Genomic DNA, 21,102 nt, shown 5'->3' on the forward strand with positions numbered 1-21,102 from the left:
ACATTGTAGAAGGATCAACTTTATTCTCATTTGCACAAGGAAAGACTAGAAGCAATGGGATGAAGCTGAATGGGAGGAGACACAGATTAGATTTTAGAAAAATCTTTTTGACAGTTAGAGTGATCAATGAGTGGAACAGGCTGCCACAAGAAGTGGTGAGTTCTCCTTCAATGGAAGTCTTCAAACAGAGGCTGGACAGACATCTAACTGGGATGATTTAGCGAATCCTGCTTTGAGCAGGGGGTTGGACCAGATGGCCCAGGAGGTCCCTTCCAACTCTACGATTCTATGATTCTATGTATGATTGATATTAGAAAATGTATCCAGATGGTAGGTACGTGATCACAGGTCTTAATATTCCTTTTCAAAAGTATTCAGTACAACATTACCAGAGACTGGGGATTTGACCGCTGAATGACCTCTCTGAGTACATGATTACAACATGCAGAAGGAATGTGAAAACAACCATACAGCGCTTGCGTAACACGAGCAGAGCACGAGTTGGAATGTTCACTGCGCAGCTGTACAGCTTGTGTAAACATTACTTGTAGAAGTTGTAGTGCGCAGGACTGGATTCATGTCTAGGAACAGTTTGTATATAACCGAGGGAATTTCCACTTGCGAGTAGGGACGTTCCAGGAGACTTATGGACGCATATCTTCTGTGATGGAGTTTTACGGGATATTTCCTCCTCGCCAATCGAGTCCCCCGATAGAGGAGTGATGCTACAATATCCGGTAATATATTGATGCTTACTTTCTCTATGAACAGATGATGTATTGATCATGTAATGTTAGACTAGTGCTGCTAAAATTCATGTGCAAATTTATATGTTACTTCATTAATATCTCTGATTTTAATAGAATAAAATACTATTGTTTTACTGAGCACAGACTTCTTGTCTCTTGCCTAATTAGTATATTAGTGAGCGCTACGTATGTAAGGACCATAAGTCCATCATATTGACTCGGTAAGACACCTGGGGAGGAGGGAGTGCTGTTATATGTATGGGACTGGAGTCTGCCTGAGGAGGAGGGAGTTCTGTTATATGTATGGGACTGGAGTCTGCCTGGGGAGGAGGGAGTGCTGTTATATGTACGGGACTGGAGTCTGCCTGAGGAGGAGGGAGCGCTGTTATATGTATGGGACTGGAGTCTGCCTGGGGAGGAGGGATTGATGTTATATGTATGGGACTGGAGTCTGCCTGGGGAGGAGGGAGCGCTGTTATATGTATGGGACTGGAGTCTGCCTGGGGAGGAGGGAGCGCTGTTATATGTATGGGACTGGAGTCTGCCTGGGGAGGAGGGAGTGCTGTTATATGTATGGGACTGGAGTCTGCTTGGGGAGGAGTGAGCGCTGTTATATGTATGGACTGGAGTCTGCCTGGGGAGGAGGGAGCGCTGTTATATGTATGGACTGGAGTCTGCCTGGAGAGGAGGGAGTGCTGTTATATGTATGGGACTGGACTCTGCCTGGGGAGGAGGGAGCGCTGTTATATGTACAGGACTGGAGTCTGTCTGGGGAGGAGGGAGCGCTGTTATATGTAGGGGACTGGAGTCTGCCTGAGGAGGAGGGAGTGCTGTTATATGTATGGACTGGAGTCTGCCTGAGGAGGAGGGAGCGCTGTTATATGTATGGGACTGGAGTCTGCCTGGGGAGGAGGGATTGCTGTTATATGGATGGGACTGGAGTCTGCCTGGGGAGGAGGGAGTGCTGTTATATGTACGGGTCTGGAGTCTGCCTGAGGAGGAGGGAGTGCTGTTATACGTACAGGACTGGAGTCTGCCTGGGGAGGAGGGAGCGCTGTTATACGTATAGGACTGAAGTGTGCCTGGGGAGGAGGGAGTGCTGTCATATGTATGGCACTGGAGTCTGCATCATTACTCATCAAGGCATTAGCAGGTAACACATTCAGTTTCCCATCATCATCACCATCATCAGGGTTAACGTTACCCTTATTGTCAGTTTGGGGAGGGGTGTCAGGGACGTAGTATGCAACCATCTGCCCCAAGTCAGTCCCCAATAAAACATCAGTGGGCAAATTTTCAGACACTCCCACCTCCCTCAACCCGCTCCCGGCACCCCAGTCAAGAAAAACTCGTGCCACTGGCAAGGGACAACGGGTGCCTCCAATGCCAGTGACAGTCAGGGTTTTCCCCTCAACAAACTCTTCAGGGGCAGCCAGTCCAGGACGGATGAGGGTTCGTTCAGCCCCGGTGTCCTTGAGGCCTGTAGCAAGACGGGCCCCCACCTGAACAGGTTGAACGTTGTCGTCAGCCCTCCCACCAAAAGAACAGAGGCGTTGGGCCCAGAGGCCTTGGCTGGGGAACTCTTCGGCTTTTCCGGACAGGCGTGACGGAAGTTACCAGTCCGATTGCAGGTGAAACACAGGCGACTGTCAGTAGCCGGCCTGCTGTTGGCAACAGGGACAGGGCCTCCCGAGAGACGGCTAGCTGGGGCACTGGGGTCGGTTGCAGGCTTACCCCCTTTCCAGCTGGTGGTGACTGGCCTCCGCGTCTCTGGCCTCCGGTTGGCCTCGTAGTTGTCGGCGATCTGAGTCGCATTCGGTGGTTCGCGGTCCAGGATGAACTGTCGGACCTCAGCTGGGCAGAGATGCAGGAACTGGTCTTTGATCATCAGGTCCCATAGCTGCTCAAAGGATTCAACGGACAGTCCATGGATCCACTGGTCAAAGTGGGTCCTGAGTCCTTGCACCACATCACTGTAGCTATCGTGTGGGCCACGTCGGAGGTGCCGGAACTTCTTTCGGTATATCTCAGGTGTCAGCCGGTATTTGGCGATCAGCGCCTGCTTTATGGCGTCATAGGCATCATCATGCGCTTGCGGAAGAGAAGCAAACGCCTCCAGGGCTTTGCCTTTTAGCCCTGGGGTCAAGTACTTGGCCCATTGGCCTTCGGGCAGTCGGTACTGTCTGCAGGCTTTCTCAAAGGCTCGCAGAAACGTGTCCAAGTCCCCATCCTTTTCTATCACGGGAAAATGCTCTGGCCGGGGTTTAGGAATCTGGATGCTGCTGGGCTCACTGCTTCGAGCTGTGGGGGCATTCCACCCCCGCTGGAGCATCTGCAGTTCATGGGCTCTCTCAACTTCTCTTTGGCGCTCAGCTCTCTCCTGAGCTTGCTGAATCAGCTGCAGACGTCCCACATGGTCTTCGGCAGGGAGTTGCTGTAGGGCCAATTGCAGATAGGGATCCAGGACTTCCCGGCTGGCGGTCTGCAACATCTGGACCCCTGCGGCTGCACCATCGGCACTGGCACTCCTCCTGCGCCCTGGCTCTCATCCCATTGCACTAGAGCCGTGACCAACTGGGCTTTGGTCTTGTCGGCGATGTCAATCTGCTTTGACGTGCACAGGGACCACAGGGTGTCCTTATTGAGCTGCTTATAATAAGATTCTCCCTGCGTAGCCATGGTTGCCAAATAAAAGATAGAAAAAAAAACGGAGAAATGGGAGGGGATACTCGCACGTACACAAAAAATGTCTCAGGAATAATAACCACTGAGTCTGTTCTCTAAAACCTATGATGCAGGATTCCCGCAGGAACCGTGCAGGTTTTTAGTGAGAGGAATGATTGCTCAAACCAAATCACTAATGCTCTAGGATTATCCCACCGCTCTGCCACCAAATATGTGATGACCGGGGGGTTGTTATCCCACCGCTGCCACCAATATGTGATGACCGGGGGGTTGTTATCCCACCGCTGCCACCAATATGTGACGAACAGGCCACTGCTGTTCGCCCAATACGGCGACTAACAGGGGTCCCGCTGCCACCAAAACGCAACTGACAGTGGACCCTGTGTCACCACTATGTCACAATCCCACCACTGACACAGGTGTATCAGCGGACGGAGGGACGTGACACACGGCTATCACAGGCGCATCTCGCTCTACAATTTGATGCATGGGGTATTTTGGGTGCCCCACCACTGCTATCAATCTTCTAAGTACTGCAGGGATTTATGTACATCCCACTTTCTCAGTTCCACTTTGGAACTCGCAGCTCTCCGGCGCCCCCTTACCCTCAGGTCAGTCAGGGAACTGCACCTAGGATAATTAGTCACCGGACGGGCTGCCTGTTGTGAACCGGCAATTAGGCTTCTGCAGTAAGGGAATTATCAATGCTGTGGCCGCAGCCCCTCATTCAGCAATATAAGACCCTTCTAGACTGCCAGCAAGCCGCAATCACCGTACACAACGCGCTGCGCTGCCACCAGCTTCTGGTTTCTCCGCTTGCGTTATAGGCTCAAGGGAGGGGTTCGAAGCCAACCCGACAAATTAGTAGCGATTATCTAACAAAGGTGTATAGTTCGATTCTTAGAGCATGGAGACAGAACTAAATATTAAATCATTTATTCTCCGAACAGGTAGGGCCGTGATTACAGATAAAAGTTGCTATAAAATTGAGACACAAAATATGTACAATAGACAAGTATAAAACAAAGTGGATGAAAGAAGAAAGTACACTCACATGTGGTTAGTTGGTGTTCAGGCAAGTCATGGCTGGAGAAAGAAGGCGGAGCCACACATCTCCGCTCATCTGGAGTTCTTGTCGGCACGCACTCTGCAGCTGCTCTCAACTGGTTTTGCCAAGGGAATGCCTTATAGACTCTGCGATGTGACATCACAGAAAGAGGTATTCTGGGTAGTCCCACCTCTCTCTCTTCGAGTTAGGATCTGGCTACAAACTTTAGAATAACCATAACTTTATGGTGGACTCTGGTATGGACTCATCAGTGGTATCATGTTTCCTAGCGTAATGAGCCCATCAAGAAAACATCAAACATCTATGAGATATGACCGTCCATTTGGGAGCAAACCATATCTCAGGTCCGAGGGCTTCGTAAAAACCATGGCAGCGAAGCTGGGACCGCTCTGATCACAAAAATATGTTTATTATATCTCTAGGGTATATGGTTTTTCACAGGGCAATCTCTTAAAGGTTTACTTCTTTACATGTCTTAGACAAAGGGATGACTTTTCCCTCACTTTTTTTCTTTCAGCTGAGCAGGCGGGGGGGCCAAATGGTTGTAACAGGCAGGCTAGTTAATTAACATTCCTGCCTCTCCAGAGGAAGTTGGTGGGTTAATAACACTTGGGGGGGGAGGGATAGTGTACTACTGACAGTTTACAATGTCATAGAATAGAGGAATTCTAGCACAACAGAAAACATATTTTTCCGACATTGTATATCACATAGCGCCTTTGAGTGAGGTACTCCTAGTACTGAGTTACACTGGAGTTCCTCCTGTCAGATGTTCCTATGAACTCTACTTGTACGGCAGACAGCTGTAGCCTGCTTCGGGGACGCCTTGCTACTAAGTCCCGGATCACTAATATGTTGCTGTTGTGCCCCCAAGTCTTGAGTGGGAATAAAGTGGTCACTACTTCTATTCCTCCGGTGTCTGCTGCAGGACCATTAGTATCCGTACAACCTCGGGGACCGGCCCCCGGCCTTGCGCCTAGAACTTGAAAAGGGTTCGCCTCTAACCCTGGTCCTTGCTCTCTTATTCTCCTCACGTTCCATGCTAATCCTTCTTCCCAATGGAGAATCAAGCTTCCTTTCTCTGTCTCTTTCCTGTGCCAGCAGACCCAGATCACTGTGGCCTGCTGCAGCACTTCCTTCTTCCATCCTTCTCCCAGGGATCTTCTCTGTCTCACACTCTGTCCTTCTACATCCTCACTCACTGACAGAATGAAAGACTAAACGACTGAATCAACTCTCCCCGCTCTCTTTTATGTGAACTAAACTCCACACACCTCCCATCACGTTTCGTGTTCCAAGCAGGGAACCACCAAGGGGTGCTATGCTACACTCCAAGCAGGGAGCCGCCGAAGGTGCTTTGCTACACTACTTTGTGGTGTGGGGTGTAGGTGTTGGAGTGTGGTCAAGTGTCTCCACCTTACCTGGATAGTGGGGTACCACACCTCAGGAGGAGGTGCTGTACCTCTGTGGCGACTGAACCCTCAGGGGCGCCACATGTATCCATCCTGCCCCCCCATGTGTGGCCATCCTGGTACCCCATGTGTCTCCATCCTGGTCCCCCATGTGTCTCCATCCTGGTCCCCCATGTGTCTCCATCCTGGTCCCCCATGTGTCTCCATCCTGGCCCCCATATGTATCCAGCATGACCCCCATTTGTATCCATCCTGGCCCCCCCATGTGTCGCCATTCTGGCCCCCATATGTATCCAGCCTGACCACCATGTGTATCCATCCTGGCCCTCATGTGTATCCATCCTGGCCCCACATGTGTACCCATCTTGGCCCCCCATGTGTCTCCATCCTGGTCCCCCCTGTGTCTCCATCCTAGTCCCCCCTGTGTCTCCATCCTGGTCCCCCCTGTGTCTCCATCCTGGTCCCCCATGTGTCTCCATCCTGGTCCCCCATGTGTCTCCATCCTGGCCCCCATATGTATCCATCCTGGCCCCCATATGTATCCAGCCTGACCACCATGTGTATCCATCTTGGCCCCCCATGATTAAACATCCTGACCCCCCATGTGTCTCCATCCTGGTCCCCCATGTGTCTCCATCCTGGCCCCCATATGTATCCAGCATGACCCCCATTTGTATCCATCCTGGCCCCCCCCATGTGTCGTCATTCTGGCCCCCATATATATCCAGCCTGACCACCATGTGTATCCATCCTGGCCCTCATGTGTATCCATCCTGGCTCCCCCATGTGTAGCCATCCTGCCCCCCATGTGTCTCCATCCTGGCCCCCATATGTATCCAGCCTGACCACCATGTGTATCCATCCTGGCCCCATGTGTATCCATCCTGGCCCCATGTGTATCCATCGTGGCCCCCCATGTATATCCATCGTGGCCTCCCATGTGTATCCATCCTGGCACTCCATATGTATCCATCCTGGCCCCACGTGTGTATCCATCCTGGCACTCCATATGTATCCATCCTGGCCCCACGTGTGTATCCATCCTGACCCCCCCATGTGCATCCTTCCTGGCCCCACGTGTGTATCCATCCTGACCCCACGTGTGTATCCATCCTGGCCCCCCCTGTGTATCCATCCCGGCCCCCTCATGTGTATCCATCCTGGCCCCCTATGTGTCTCCATCCTGGCCCCTCCATGTGTCTCCATCCTGGCCCCTCCATGTGTCTCCATCCTGGCCCCTCCATGTGTCTCCATCCTGGCCCCTCCATGTGTATCCTTCCTGGCCCCTCCATGTGTATCCTTCCTGGCCCCTCCATGTGTATCCTTCCTGGCCCCTCCATGTGTATCCTTCCTGGCCCCTCCATGTGTATCCATCCTGGCCCCCCCATGTGTATCCATCCTGGCCCCCCCATGTGTCTCCATCCTGGCCCCCCCATGTGTCTCCATCCTGGCCTCCCCATGTGTCTCCATCCTGGCCCCTCCATGTGTATCCATCCTGGCCCCTCCATGTGTATCCATCCTGGCCCCTCCATGTATATCCATCCTGGCCCCCCCATGTGTAGCCATCCTGCCCCCCATGTGTCTCCATCCTGGCTTCATGTACAGAGAGAGGACAAAAAAAGATCAGAGTTTTGAGCTTGTACCAGGTCAGGTTATAATTAACACATATTCTGAAGTCCACACATATCACCACTTTCATACTCTGGAAGGGATATACATCAGGGATTGTATCGCAAGATGGAGGAGACCATGGCATTAAGAGCCAAGTGTGACAAGGGTGAGTTACACTACCTTTCCCAAATCCTATGGAACTTCTAGGGACAACCTCTGTGTGTATATAATATGTTTTCATAAGGAATTATATCGTTTGCTAATTAGGAAAGCCTAAGGCCAGAAATAATCCCCATAAATCACTGTACATGGAGACTTTGCGTTCAGATCATTTCTGTCCGTTGTGATTGTGGAAACTAAAAATCTTTTCTAAAAGCCTCAAACTTCTGTGTGTGACTCAGAGCTGAGATCTAACGTGAGAGAAGATTCCAGTGCGGGGAAGACGGGAAACCTTCATATAGACGGCCGGTGGGGATGGAGTCAGTGACCGACTCTGGCCAAATCTGTCTCTAGAGCCGCAGTAGAAGATGAAGATGTCCTCCTCATCATGAAGGAGTTATTTCTCATGTCGCGTGTAATGAATATCTCCTGCAGTATTGCTAATGCCGATTCCAGTGTCGGTAATGAGACGAGAATTAGCGTTATGGAAGATGAGTCTATGAGGAACGTGTTCAGCTGCCGACTCCGAGGAGGAAACTGCTTGTTGTCTGTGGGCTAAATATATAGGTGTTACACCCCGGGCTGCGCCGCCTCGACTTACTCACCTCACTTCGGCATCCTGGCAGGTCTCTGGACGAGGGGCGTGCCACTCGGTGTCCTCGCTTCTGGTTTCACGGTCGGTCTCTGGATCCGGTGACTCATGTGCGCTCCGTCCTCTGCTTAGGCCGTGGCCGCGCTTGTCTCTGGCCTCTTATTCTAAATGAAGCTCTTGACCCGGAAGTCTTAGAATCATAGAATCGCAGAGTTGGAAGGGACCTCCTGGGCCATCTGGTCCAACCCCCTGCTCAAAGCAGGATTCGCTAAATCATCCCAGTCAGATGTCTGTCCAGCCTCTGTTTGAAGACTTCCATTGAAGGAGAACTCACCACTTCTCGTGGCAGCTTGTTCCATTCATTGATCACTCTGTCAAAAAGTTTTTTCTAATATCTAATCTGTGTCTCCTCCCATTCAGTTTCATCCCATTGCTTCTAGTCTTTCCTTGTGCAAATGAGAATAAAGTTGATCCTTCTACAATGTGACAGCCCTTTAGATATTTGTAGACCGCTATTAAGTCTCCTCTCAGTCTTCTCTTTTGCAAACTAAACATTCCCAAATCCTGCAACCTTTCCTCATAAGACAGGGTTTGCAGACCGGTCACCATTCTGGTCGCTCTTTTCTGAACTTGCTCCAGTTTGTTGATGTCTTTTTTAAAATGTGGTGCCCAAAACTGGACACAATATTCCAGATGAGGTCTGACCAAAGAGGAGTAGAGGGAAATAATGACTTCACGTGATCTAGACTGTATGCTTCTGTTAATACATCCTAGAATTGCATTTGCCTTTTTTGCTGCTGCATCACACTGTTGACTCCTATTCAGTCTGTGATCTATTAGTATACCCAAGTCTTTTTCACATGTGCTGTTGCTTAGGCCTATTCCTCCCATTCTGTATATGCTTTTTTCATTTTTATTGCCCAGATGTAGTACTTTGCATTTTTCCCTGTTAAAAACCATTCTGTTAGTTGCTGCCCACTTCTCCAGTTTATATCTTTTTGAATCCTCTCTCTCTCTTCTCTAGTATTAGCTATCCCTCCTAGCTTTGTGTCATCAGCAAATTTAATCAGTTTACCCTCAATTCCTTCATCTACATCGTTGATAAAGATGTTGAACAATACAGGGCCCAGGACAGAGCCCTGTGGTACCCCACTTGAGACATTCTTCCAACTGGATGTGCAGCCATTTACGACCACTCTTTGGGCCCGATCACTAAGCCAGTTATGAATCCACCTAACAGTTGCCTTGTCCATTCCATACTTAGTCATTTTTTCAATAAGGATTGTATGAGAGACTTTGTCAAATGCTTTGCTGACCTGCAGTAGCCACTAGTATATCAGGCTGCTTCCTACTAGGGGAGGCGCCTGATTATCACTTTGCTTCCCTGCTAGGCCAGCTAGGTTCCTACATGGTTGCCCTTTGTACTCAGGTCCCTGCGTGTACCCGGCTTGCTTCCGAGTATGCGCTCTGCACTCTCTTGTACCCTGCGTGCTTCCGAGTATGTGCTCTGCGCCCTCCTGTACCCAGCGTGCCCCTGTATTCACCCTGCTAGACACGGTCTCTCGTGCCTCCTTTGAGCTGGCCGCCTGGTACCAGCAGTCGTGGTACTTCATCCCCCTGGGTCTACCCCTGACGCTCCCTGTATACGGGGTGGTACTCACTAGGTCAGCTCACCCAGGGTGGGTTGATATCACGGCCCAGAGAGTCCACTCCAGGAGGTGTTACAATAGGTTTTATTAGTAGATATCAGGAAAGAAAACTAAACCCTGTAAGATAATAAATCTCCTCATATGTTTCCCTTATTATCTCCAGTAATTGTATTATTACACAGGATTCTTATGATGTTACATCGGATCATCTTCTTCTCATTCAGGTCTCTACAATATCGGATCCTCTCAGTGAAGATCTTCTACAAAAGAGAATTTTCCTGATTTACCCATCAAGGATGGATATGGACAGAGACAAGATGGCGGAGAGGATGTTACACCTCACCCTAGAGATCCTCTTCCGTCTCACTGGAGAGGTGAGAGATTCTGATGACGTCACATTACATCATTCTTATCTATGGGAATAACAGATGGACAGAACTGGAGAGGTGAGGACTCTGGAAATGTCTGTAGTGAGATTTATTAATGTGTCTCTCCATAACCAGGATTACACAGTGGTGAAGAAGACCTCTAGTGATCGCTGTCAGGACCCTGTGTCTGAGGGATGGGGAAGACCCCTGAGCCCAATCACGGGGCCTCCACCTCACCCCCTGATCCATGAGGACATCAATGACCAGAAGATCCTAGAACTCATCTACAAGATGATTGAGCTGCTGACTGGAGAGGTGACACTGCTGGGAATGCTGGGACATTATACAGTAACACTATGAAGGGATCGGGGATGACGGTATCATTGTATGTGTCAGGTTCCTATAAGGTGTCAGGATGTCGCTGTCTATTTCTCCATGGAGGAGTGGGAGTATTTAGAAGGACACAGAGATCTGTACAAGAACATCATAATGGAGGTTCCCCAGCCCCTCACATCACCAGGTAATAGACAGGACTAAATACACACGGCCTATAATTATCTGTATGTAGAGAATGAATTCAGTCCCTGTATGTGTTTCCTCCAGATCTATCCAGTAACAGGACCACACCAGAGAGATGTCCCCGTCCTCTTCTTCCACACGACTGTAAACAAGAAGATCCCAGTGCTCCTCAGGATCATCAGGTAGATGGAGAGAAGGTGTCAGGAGATCTCCCCTATGATGTGGAGACGGCTGTGAAGGTCTTGTGCTCAGTCTTGTTTTATCCACCAGTATTATATGTTTTATACTTGTGTAATGAGAACGGTGGAGATGGCAGGATTAGAGCTGATCATAGATGGGACTTCTCCATCTGTCGGTGACTTTTACAATATTTGTTTCAGGGTGAAGATCTGACCCATATTAATACTACAGAGACATATGTGAGAGATGATGAGCGGTGTAAAGAGGAGATTCCCACATATGACTACCCAGGTGAGTAGTAACCACTGAATGCAGAGAAGTCACAGATTCCTCTCAGTCACCGGCTGTGGCTGCTTTATCGGTGGTGTAGTCCGGCCGTATTACCATGATCACCATTTTGCCTCTTGACCACAACATTCTCCTCCACCCAAAACTGTTCAATTGACTTTGGGCATTGAAAGCCCTTTTCTATAGAACTTACGACCTGGAGGATCCACCTACTCCCTGGTATTAGGAGACACTGACCGTTACCTGCCCAGATCTGTAAACTATAAAGCCAAATGACAGCGTACAGTTGTGGCCAAAAGTATTGACACCCCTGCAATTCTGTCAGATAATACTCCGTTTCTTCCTGAAAATGATTGCAAACACAAATTCTTTGGTATTATTATCTTCATTTAATTTGTCTTAAATGAAAAAACACAAAAAGAATTGTCCTAAAGCCAAATTGGATATAATTCCACACCAAACATAAAAAAGAGGGTGGACAAAAGTATTGGCACTGTTGGAAAAATCATGTGCTGCTTCTCTAATTTGTGTAATTAACAGCACCTGTAACTTACCTGTGGCACCTAACAGGTGTTGGCAATAACTAAATCACACTTGCAGCCAGGTGACATGGATTAAAGTTGACTCCACCTCTGTCCTGTGTCCTTGTGTGCACCACATTGAGCATGGAGAAAAGAAAGAAGACCAAAGAACTGTCTGAGGACTTGAGAAACCAAATTGTGAGGAAGCATGAGCAATCTCAAGGCTACAAGTCCATCTCCAAAGACCTGAATGATCCTGTGTCTACCGTGCGCAGTGTCATCAAGAAGTGTAAAGCCCATGGCACTGTGGCTAACCTCCCTAGATGTGGACGGAAAAGAAAAATTGACCAGAGATTTCAACGCAAGATTGTGCGGATGTTGCATAAAAACCTCGACTAACATCCAAACAAGTTCAAGCTGCCCTGCAGTCCGAGGGTACAACAGTGTCAACCTGTACTATCCGTCGGCGTCTGAATGAAAAGGGACTGTATGGTAGGAGACCCAGGAAGACCCCACTTCTTACCCCGAGACACAAAAAAGCCAGGCTTGAGTTTGCCAAAACTTACCTGAAAAAGCCTAAAACGTTTTGGAAGAATGTTCTCTGGTCAGATGAGACAAAAGTAGACATTTTTGGGCAAAGGCATCAACATAGAGTTTACAGGAGAAAAAAAGAGGCATTCAAAGAAAAGAACTCAGTCCCTACAGTCAAACATGGCGGAGGTTCCCTGATGTTTTGGGGTTGCTTTGCTGCCTCTGGCACTGGACTTCTTGACCATGTGCATGGCATTATGAAGTCTGAAGACTACCAACAAATTTTGCAGCATAATGTAGGGCCCAGTGTGAGAAAGCTGGGTCTCCCTCAGAGGTCATGGGTCTTCCAGCAGGACAATGACCCAAAACACACTTCAAAAAGCACTAGAAAATGGTTTGAGAGAAAGCACTGGAGACTTCTAAGGTGGCCAGCAATGAGTCCAGACCTGAATCCCATAGAACACCTGTGGAGAGATCTAAAAATGGCAGTTTGGAGAAGGCACCCTTCTAATATCAGGGACCTGGAGCAGTTTGCCAAAGAAGAATGGTCTAAAATTCCAGCAGAGTATTGTAAGAAACTCATTGATGGTTACCGGAAGCGGTTGATCGCAGTTATTTTGGCTAAAGGTTGTGCAACCAAGTATTAGGCTGAGGGTGCCAATACTTTTGTCTGGCCCATTTTTGGAGTTTTGTGTGAAATGATCAATGTTTTGCTTTTTGCTTCATTCTCTTTTGTGTTTTTTCATTTAAGACAAATTTAATGAAGATAATAATACCAAAGAATTTGTGATTGCAATCATTTTCAGGAAGAAACTGAGTATTATCTGACAGAATTGCAGGGGTGTCAATACTTTTGGCCACAACTGTACGTAGAATGTGCTGACAAGATAGAAAATCACTTGGAGAAAAATCTTATGCTGGGCATGTAAGAGAAAGTGGAGGGTAATGATGATGTTGGCTTCCTAGATCCCTGAGATCTTATCGGATGAATCTTCTCTCCCTTCTGTGCTGCTGAATGTCTCATGGTCCCTACAAGACCAGGTCCAGTCTTTCTGGCCAAACTTCCCTTTTATGATGGACAACAGTAAATGTGCAGTGAGGCCAAGTGTGAATTTCTGTACAATAACAGCAGAGTTTCCCTTTATCCTGACTTTTCAATTTGTGTTAAAGCTACCATATTTTTCGGACTATGTGACGCACTTTTTTCCTTCAAAAATATGGAGGAAAATGGGGGGTGCGTCTTATAGTCCGGATGTACCGGCTCTTGCTGTGGTGGGGAGGTGAGGGAACGGCATCGGCGGAGCAGCAGGTCACACGAGGCTGGAGCTGGTGGCTGCGGCTGACTCCTGTTCCCGCTGCTAAAGAGAAATGAATATTCACTGCATTCCACTCCCATGGGCTTGGAGGGCAATGAATATTCATTTCTCTTTAATAATAGTATCTTGATATGATTAGCCCCCAACCCCGGTCCTGGTATGCATGGCCCCATCCTTATAATTGGCTCACACCCCCATCCCCATTCCTATCCTGGTATGCATGGCCCCTTCAGAAAACATTAAAAAACAAACCATTACTCTTACCTACCCCGCACTCCCTCGCAGCGTCCTGTTCCGGTGCCAGCAACTGCTATATGCTTGTAAGCAGCGCGTGGCAGGGACGTCACGTGCTGCTCACAAGCAGAGCACAGCTGCCAGGACTATGTACACAAAGGGCAGTGAGTATTCATTGCTCTTCAGTAGCGCGCAGTGTCAGCCACCGGCTTCCTGCTGCTACCTGCGGTCACGTGTGCCGCTACTTAAGAGAAATGAATATTCATGAATACTCACTGTTATCAGCGCTGCTTACAAGCATAAAGCAGTTGCTGGCACCGAAGCAGGACGCTGCAAGGGAGCGCCGGGTAGGGAAGTGTAATGTTTTGTTTTTTTTTATGTGTTCTGTTGGGGCCATGCATACCAGGATAGGAATATGGGTGGGGGCCACTTATAAGGATGGGCCCCTGCATACCAGGATGAGATGGGGCCATGCATACCAGGATGAGATGGGGGCCCTGCATACCAGGGTGAGATGGGGGCCCTGCATACCAGGATGAGATGGGGCTCTGCATACCAGGATGAGATGGGGCACTGCATACCAGGATGAGATGGGGCCCTGCATACCAGGATGAGATGGGGCCATGCATACCAGGATGAGATGGGGCCCTGCATACCAGGATAAGGATGGGGTCCTGCATACCAGGATGAGATGGGGCTCTGCATACCAGGATGAGATGGGGCCCTGCATACCAGGATGAAATGGGGCTCTGCATACCAGGATGAGATGGGGCCCTGCATACCAGGATGAGATGGGGGCCCTGCATACCAGGATGAGATGGGGCTCTGCATACCAGGATGAGATGGGGCACTGCATACCAGGATGAGATGGGGCCCTGCATACCAGGATGAGATGGGGCCATGCATACCAGGATGAGATGGGGCCCTGCATACCAGGATAAGGATGGGGTCCTGCATACCAGGATGAGATAGGGCTCTGCATACCAGGATGAGATGGGGCTCTGCATACCAGGATGAGATGGGGCCCTGCATACCAGGATGAGATGGGGCCATGCATACCAGGATGAGATGGGGCTCTGCATACCAGGATGAGATGGGGCCCTGCATACCAGGATGAGATGGGGGCCCTGCATACCAGGATGAGATGGGGGCCCTGCATACCAGGATGAGATGGGGGCCCTGCATACCAGGATGAGATGGGGGCCCTGCATACCAGGATGAGATGGGGGCCCTGCATACCAGGATGAGATGGGGGCCCTGCATACCAGGATGAGATGGGGGCCCTGCATACCAGGATGAGATGGGGGCCCTGCATACCAGGATGAGATGGGGGCCCTGCATACCAGGATGAGATGGGGGCCCTGCATACCAGGACGAGATGGGGGTCCTGCATACCAGGATGAGATGGGGCCCTGCATACCAGGATGAGATGGGGCCATGCATACCAGGATGAGATGGGGCCATGCATACCAGGATGAGATGGGGCCCTGCATACCAGGATAAGGATGGGGTCCTGCATACCAGGATAAGGATGGGGTCCTGCATACCAGGATGAGATGGGGCTCTGCATACCAGGATGAGATGGGGCTCTGCATACCAGGATGAGATGGGGCTCTGCATACCAGGACGAGATGGGGGCCCTGCATACCAGGACGAGATGGGGGCCCTGAATACCAGGACGAGATGGGGGCCCTGAATACCAGGATAGGGATGGGACCCTGCATACCAGGATAGGGATGGGACCCTGCATACCAGGATAGGGATGATGGGACCATGCACACCAGGATAGGGATGAGACCATCCATACTAGGATGAGCTGAGGACCCTGCATACCAGGGTAGGGATGGGGCCCTGCATACCAGGACGAGATGGGGGCCCTGAATACCAGGACGAGATGGGGGCCCTGAATACCAGGATAGGGATGGGACCCTGCATACCAGGACGAGATGGGGGCCCTGAATACCAGGACGAGATGGGGGCCCTGAATACCAGGATAGGGATGGGACCCTGCATACCAGGATAGGGATGATGGGACCATGCACACCAGGATAGGGATGATGGGACCCTGCATACCAGGGTAGGGATGAGGGGGCCATGTGTATCAGAATAGGGGATATTAAGTACAGAATTGACCACATTTTTTGGTTCAATTTTTTTTTCCTAATTTTCTCTAAAACCTAGGTGCGTCTTATGGTCCAAAAAATACAGTAATTTCAAGGAGGATTGTGATAATCTCCAGGACAAACATTCCGCCTGTGCCATGATAGATCTCTAAGCCGTGCGTGGCTGATGGCTGTAATATACATTTATTCCCGCCTGCAGGAGATGTGTTGGCTCCAGCCCTGGTGTCATGGAGTCAGTCCACGTCATAAATTACATTGTTTTTGATCCTAAGAAATTCAGATTACTGCACAATCTCTCCTGAAATGGGGGCGCTAATACTTTCTCTACTCTTCTCGTCAGGACTCATAGTGGCTCCAATGGTCCACCATAAATGAGGGCAGCTTCAGTTTAGTGTTCTCCCCTCGTACATACGTTGTTGTTGGGGATGTAACATATTTTTTTATTCTGTCTTTTTTTAACCTGTTCCTTCTGTATGATGGTTTGATTGTGGTGGGATCGGCCTTCCTGCCTAATGTGAGTCTGTAACTCCCTGATAGTCTTGAAAAAAATCTCTCCATCGCCTCTTCCAAATGCCTAAGATGTAAATTTAAAGGGAACCTGTCAGCAGGATTGTGCACAGTAACCTACAGACACTGTCAGGTCAGCGCCGTTATACTGATTATAATGATACCTGGTGATGAAATCCGTCTTGTGGTTGTTGTTTAATCTTTATTTGTAGTTTTCAGTTATTGAGATTCTCGTGCTCTGGGGTGGGGCTGTGGGCGGGGCTTTATGTGGTGCTCTGATAATATATATTCATTTGTATTGGCTAATGACAGGTTGCTGATCCCTCACTGACCTGCCCCCATTATTACATAATGCATATAATAGCATTGATATTATTGGTGATAATGCCTATAAAATTGTGGCTATTGTGAGGCAGCAAAATGTCATCGGTGATGGCGCGCCTGCACAGTAGCATCTATATGTAAGAGACAGAGGCTACTGGACAAGCGCCACTGGTGTCATTTTGCTGGATGTAATTTTTTTCTAAGCCTCACAATAGCCACAATATTATAGGCATTATCACCAATAATATCAGTGCTATTATATGCATTATGTAATAATGGGGGGCAGGTCAGTGAGGGGTCAGCGACCTGTCATAAGCCAATACAGATGATTATGTAATCAGAGCACCACATAAAGCCCCGCCCACAGCCACACCCACAGCCCCACCCCAGAGCATGAGAATCTCATTAACGGAAAGCTACCAATAAAGATTTCATCACCAGGTATCAAAGTAAGACACCTATCCATAACTAATCCTATAGTTATATGATAAATAAAGATGCAGCCAGAATAGAGCCGGGCAAAGCACCAGAATTGGCGCATCTAATAGATGTGCCTTTTCTGGGCAGCTGCGGGCTGCTATTTTTAGGCTGGGGGGGGTCAATATCCATGGCCCCTTACAAGCCTGAGAATATCAGCCCCCAACTGTCAGCTTTAGCAAGGCTGGTTGTCAAAAATCGGGGGGACTCCTCTATTCTTGATAATCAGCCTTGCTGAAGCTGACAGATGAGGGTTGCAGCCCCCAGTTGTCAGCTTTGCCAGACTGGTTATAGAAAATACAGGGGAACCCACACCTTTTTTTTCATTAATTTATTTAGTTATAACGCAGGCAGTGGGTGAGGAATACTCCCATCATCCGCTCCTGCTGTCACTGTTCTTGGCAGCAGCAGGTGTAGGTTGATGGGAGTAATAGTCCCAAACGCCCGCACCTACTATCATCATTCTCACTTTAATATAACTCTCATCATTCTCCCTGCCGGCAGAGCAGGGGGGAATGATGAGAGCGTCTTCAGCACCTGCCACCGGGGAACAGTGATTAATGTAGCGCTTCTTCCCTGCCGGCCGTCCATGTGGTACGGATGCTGACATAGTAGTCACACGTGTGCCACGAGTATTACACACACGGACATCTCCAGTACCGGAAATATCAGGATATGTGAAACCGGCCTTATACACAGTTCTCTTTAAATGCCTAATATTTCTTCTTGAAACTCATCTGACAGAAAATATTGAAGCTTACGATAGTATAGATTGTGAAGTCTCCGAGCCCCATACTCTAATTACCCCAGAGAGGTTTCACCACTAGTTACTCATTTATTACTGATGGAGACTGTGGAGTTTGATCATTTCAGTAGTTCCTAATCAGGCCCCATTATTAATATCTGACGTGTGTCACTTTATGTGGTGGTAACTTTGGAATTCTTCACAAAGGATAATAGGAAACAAATGGATCTTACAAATTATTTTCCAGCTTCGCACTATACCGTACATACGGTTGTACACTACTGTCTGGGCACATGGCAGTGTTCAGAAGGGAAGGAGCGCCATTTAGCTATTTGAATGCAGATCTTGCTGGAATAGTTTGCAGACACAATGTATTGGGAGCACTGTTCATGGTCACCTGACAGCTCAAAAGATGTCCACCATGAACATGCTTGGCGCTATCTTCTCTACTCTCCATATCCCAAGGATTGCCTTGCTCATCGCCCTTTAACACCCTCACATGGAATCTGGACTTACACAGGGACCCCTAGGCTTGGACCATGGTGTTACCTGCTATTCTGTGGTGTTAGATGGCAAGAAGAATAGTCAGGTAGCTGGGTCAGAACCAGAAGGACAGAACACAGAATCAGAAGACACAAGAGTAGTCAGTAAACGGGCCACGGTCACAACAGGAAACAAATACACAAGCCGCAAGCTGAGCACAGAGGACTGAACCAGAGGAGAACAGCGCTGTATCTGGCAGATTCCGGCCATGTGCTTTGCGCTTTAGTAGGGTGTGGTACTTTCCAATTGGCTGAAGTAGGGAGCAGATTACTCCAGCTGGACAGCAGGAACAGATCCCAGATGAGGTTGGACACACCATATGCAGAAGCCCTAATATAACTAAATGACAGAAACCAGAATAGTAGAAATCCCCATAAAGTGATTCCATGTTATAAATTAATTCACTGAGGGTTATAATCCTTAGGAGGAGTGAATATTTTGACTCCACAGTCACTTTCTGAAAATTAACACGCAGTGGATGTTGGAGAGTGAAAATTACACATTTGCCATTTTATTACCCAGCACATAGTGCCCAGATTGTTCTCCAGGAGACACCGCAAATTAAGTGGATTCTTCTCACTATAATATTGCTAAATACAGGGATCCTAAATGTTGTTTGCGCACACTGCAAGACTCCGAAGTGAGAGCGGATTTTGCTGGATTGGTTTATAGAAACCTTGTCGCTTTTCAGCAGCCTTTGAGCCACTAATAGTGTGGGAACCTCTGTTTTTCCATTGACAGATGATGGACCTGAGTGGGGACTTGTTTTTGAGAGATGAGAATTGGTATTATTTTCGCCTACATAACATTGATTGGTTTCTTTTTATTTGATATTTGGGAGGCAGAATGAACAAACAGTTGAACACCACACACTACTGGCTCATCCAACAAGGTTTTCTATTAGACTGTGAACTGTCATTGTCTTGGTAAATATAGTTTTTTACATAGCTTGCCATTTTTATGGACAGTGTAAGTAGAAATGTTCAAAAATATAAAACTCAAGGATATTTTATTAATAAATAATTGTTTTTTATCTTGGCAGATGACTGTACCAGGAGATCAGAGGGACAGCTGACATATTCAATTTTTAAATCTGATGATCTCGAGATCCTACAAGATACAACTGAAGGGATTGCTGTTAGTCCAGATATATCATCATCCATTCACAGCAAAGATCTGTTATCTGATCCTATGAAACAGGTCCCATCTTCTGATTCATTACCGACTACTAAGGAAAATCAAAGTCACAAAAGAGGCAATAAAAAACAAACTGCTCCTACAGCAAAGAAGTCATTCTCATGTTCAGAATGTGGGAAATGTTTTACATGGAAATCACATTTTGTTACTCACCAGAGAACTCACACAGGGGAGAAGCCTTTTTACTGTTCAGAATGTGGGAAAAATTTTGCACAGAAATCACATTTTGTTATCCACCACAGAAATCACACAGGGGAGAAGCCTTTTTCCTGTTCAGAATGTGGGAGATGTTTTAATCGGAAATCGGTTCTTAATAGACACCAGAGCGCTCACACGGGGGAGAAGCCTTTTTCCTGTTCAGAATGTGGGAAATGTTTTAATAATAAATCCAATTGTGTTAAACACCAGAGAATCCACACAGGGGAGAAGCCTTTTTCCTGTTCAGAATGTGGGAAACGTTTTAACAATAAATCACATTGTGTTGAACACCAGAGAATCCACACAGGAGAGAAGCCTTTTTCATGTTTAGAATGTGGGAAATGTTTTGGACAGAAATCATGTTTTCTTTCCCACAAGAGAACTCACACAGGGGAGAAGCCTTTTTCATGTTCAGAATGTGGGAAATATTTTGCACACAAAGCACATTTTGTTGCCCACCAGAGAACTCACACAGGGGAGAAACCTTTTCCCTGTTCAGAATGTGGGAAATGTTTTAACACTAAATCAGATTGTGTTAAGCACCAGAGAATCCACACTGGAGAGAAGCCTTTTTCTTGTTCAGAATGTGGGAAATATTTTGCACAGAAAGCACATTTTGTTACCCATCAAAGAACTCACACAGGGGAGAAACCCTTTTCTTGTTCAGAATGTGGGAAATGTTTTAACACTAAATCACATTGTCTTAAGCACCAGAGAACTCACACAGGGGAGAAGCTTTCTTCCAGTTCAGAATGTGGGAAATATTTTAACCAGAAAGCGCTTCTTGATCGCCATCAGAGCAGTCACACAAGGGAGAAGCCTTTTTCATTTTCTTAATGTGGGAAATATTTTACTTGGAAATCAACTGTTAATAAACATCAGAGATGTCACATAGGGGAGAAGCCGTTTTTATGTTCATAATGTTGGAATAGTTTTAACCAAAATTGCACTTCCTTAAATGGGTTGTCTCTTGTCATTCCTCATGTTTGCTGACGAAAGGAAAAAACTAAACCTTATTAATTGCAAATGTAAAACTATACGCATAATTCACCCCCTGAAGGTTAGTTGGAAAGTGACTAATAGAAAAAACATGTACCCCATATCT

The 21,102-nt window shown here is 47.9% G+C and overlaps 1 protein-coding gene across 1 annotated transcript; it reads left to right on the forward strand.

The window, feature by feature from the left end:
- Positions 1 to 324: 324 nt before the first annotated feature.
- Positions 325 to 20,891, forward strand: LOC141074980 (uncharacterized). The gene is made up of 7 exons (XM_073562307.1): positions 325 to 737; positions 10,151 to 10,300; positions 10,430 to 10,609; positions 10,691 to 10,814; positions 10,898 to 10,995; positions 11,194 to 11,284; positions 19,645 to 20,891. The coding sequence occupies exons 1-7, from the start codon at positions 723 to 725 to the stop codon at positions 20,832 to 20,834; spliced, it is 1,848 nt and encodes a 615-aa protein (XP_073418408.1). The 5' UTR covers positions 325 to 722; the 3' UTR covers positions 20,835 to 20,891.
- The last annotated feature ends 211 nt before the right edge of the window (positions 20,892 to 21,102 follow it).

This window comes from Dendrobates tinctorius, unplaced genomic scaffold (assembly GCF_039654945.1).
Source record: "Dendrobates tinctorius isolate UK_male_01 unplaced genomic scaffold, ASM3965494v1 ptg000345l, whole genome shotgun sequence".
In the NCBI taxonomy this organism is placed as follows: Eukaryota; Metazoa; Chordata; class Amphibia; order Anura; family Dendrobatidae; genus Dendrobates; species Dendrobates tinctorius.

Coding starts and splice junctions, on each gene's coding strand:
- LOC141074980 (XM_073562307.1), top strand. Junction 10,815..10,897: donor CCAGCCCCTCACATCACCAG/GTAATAGACAGG, acceptor TGTTTCCTCCAG/ATCTATCCAGTAACAGGACC. Junction 10,996..11,193: donor GTGCTCCTCAGGATCATCAG/GTAGATGGAGAG, acceptor TATTTGTTTCAG/GGTGAAGATCTGACCCATAT.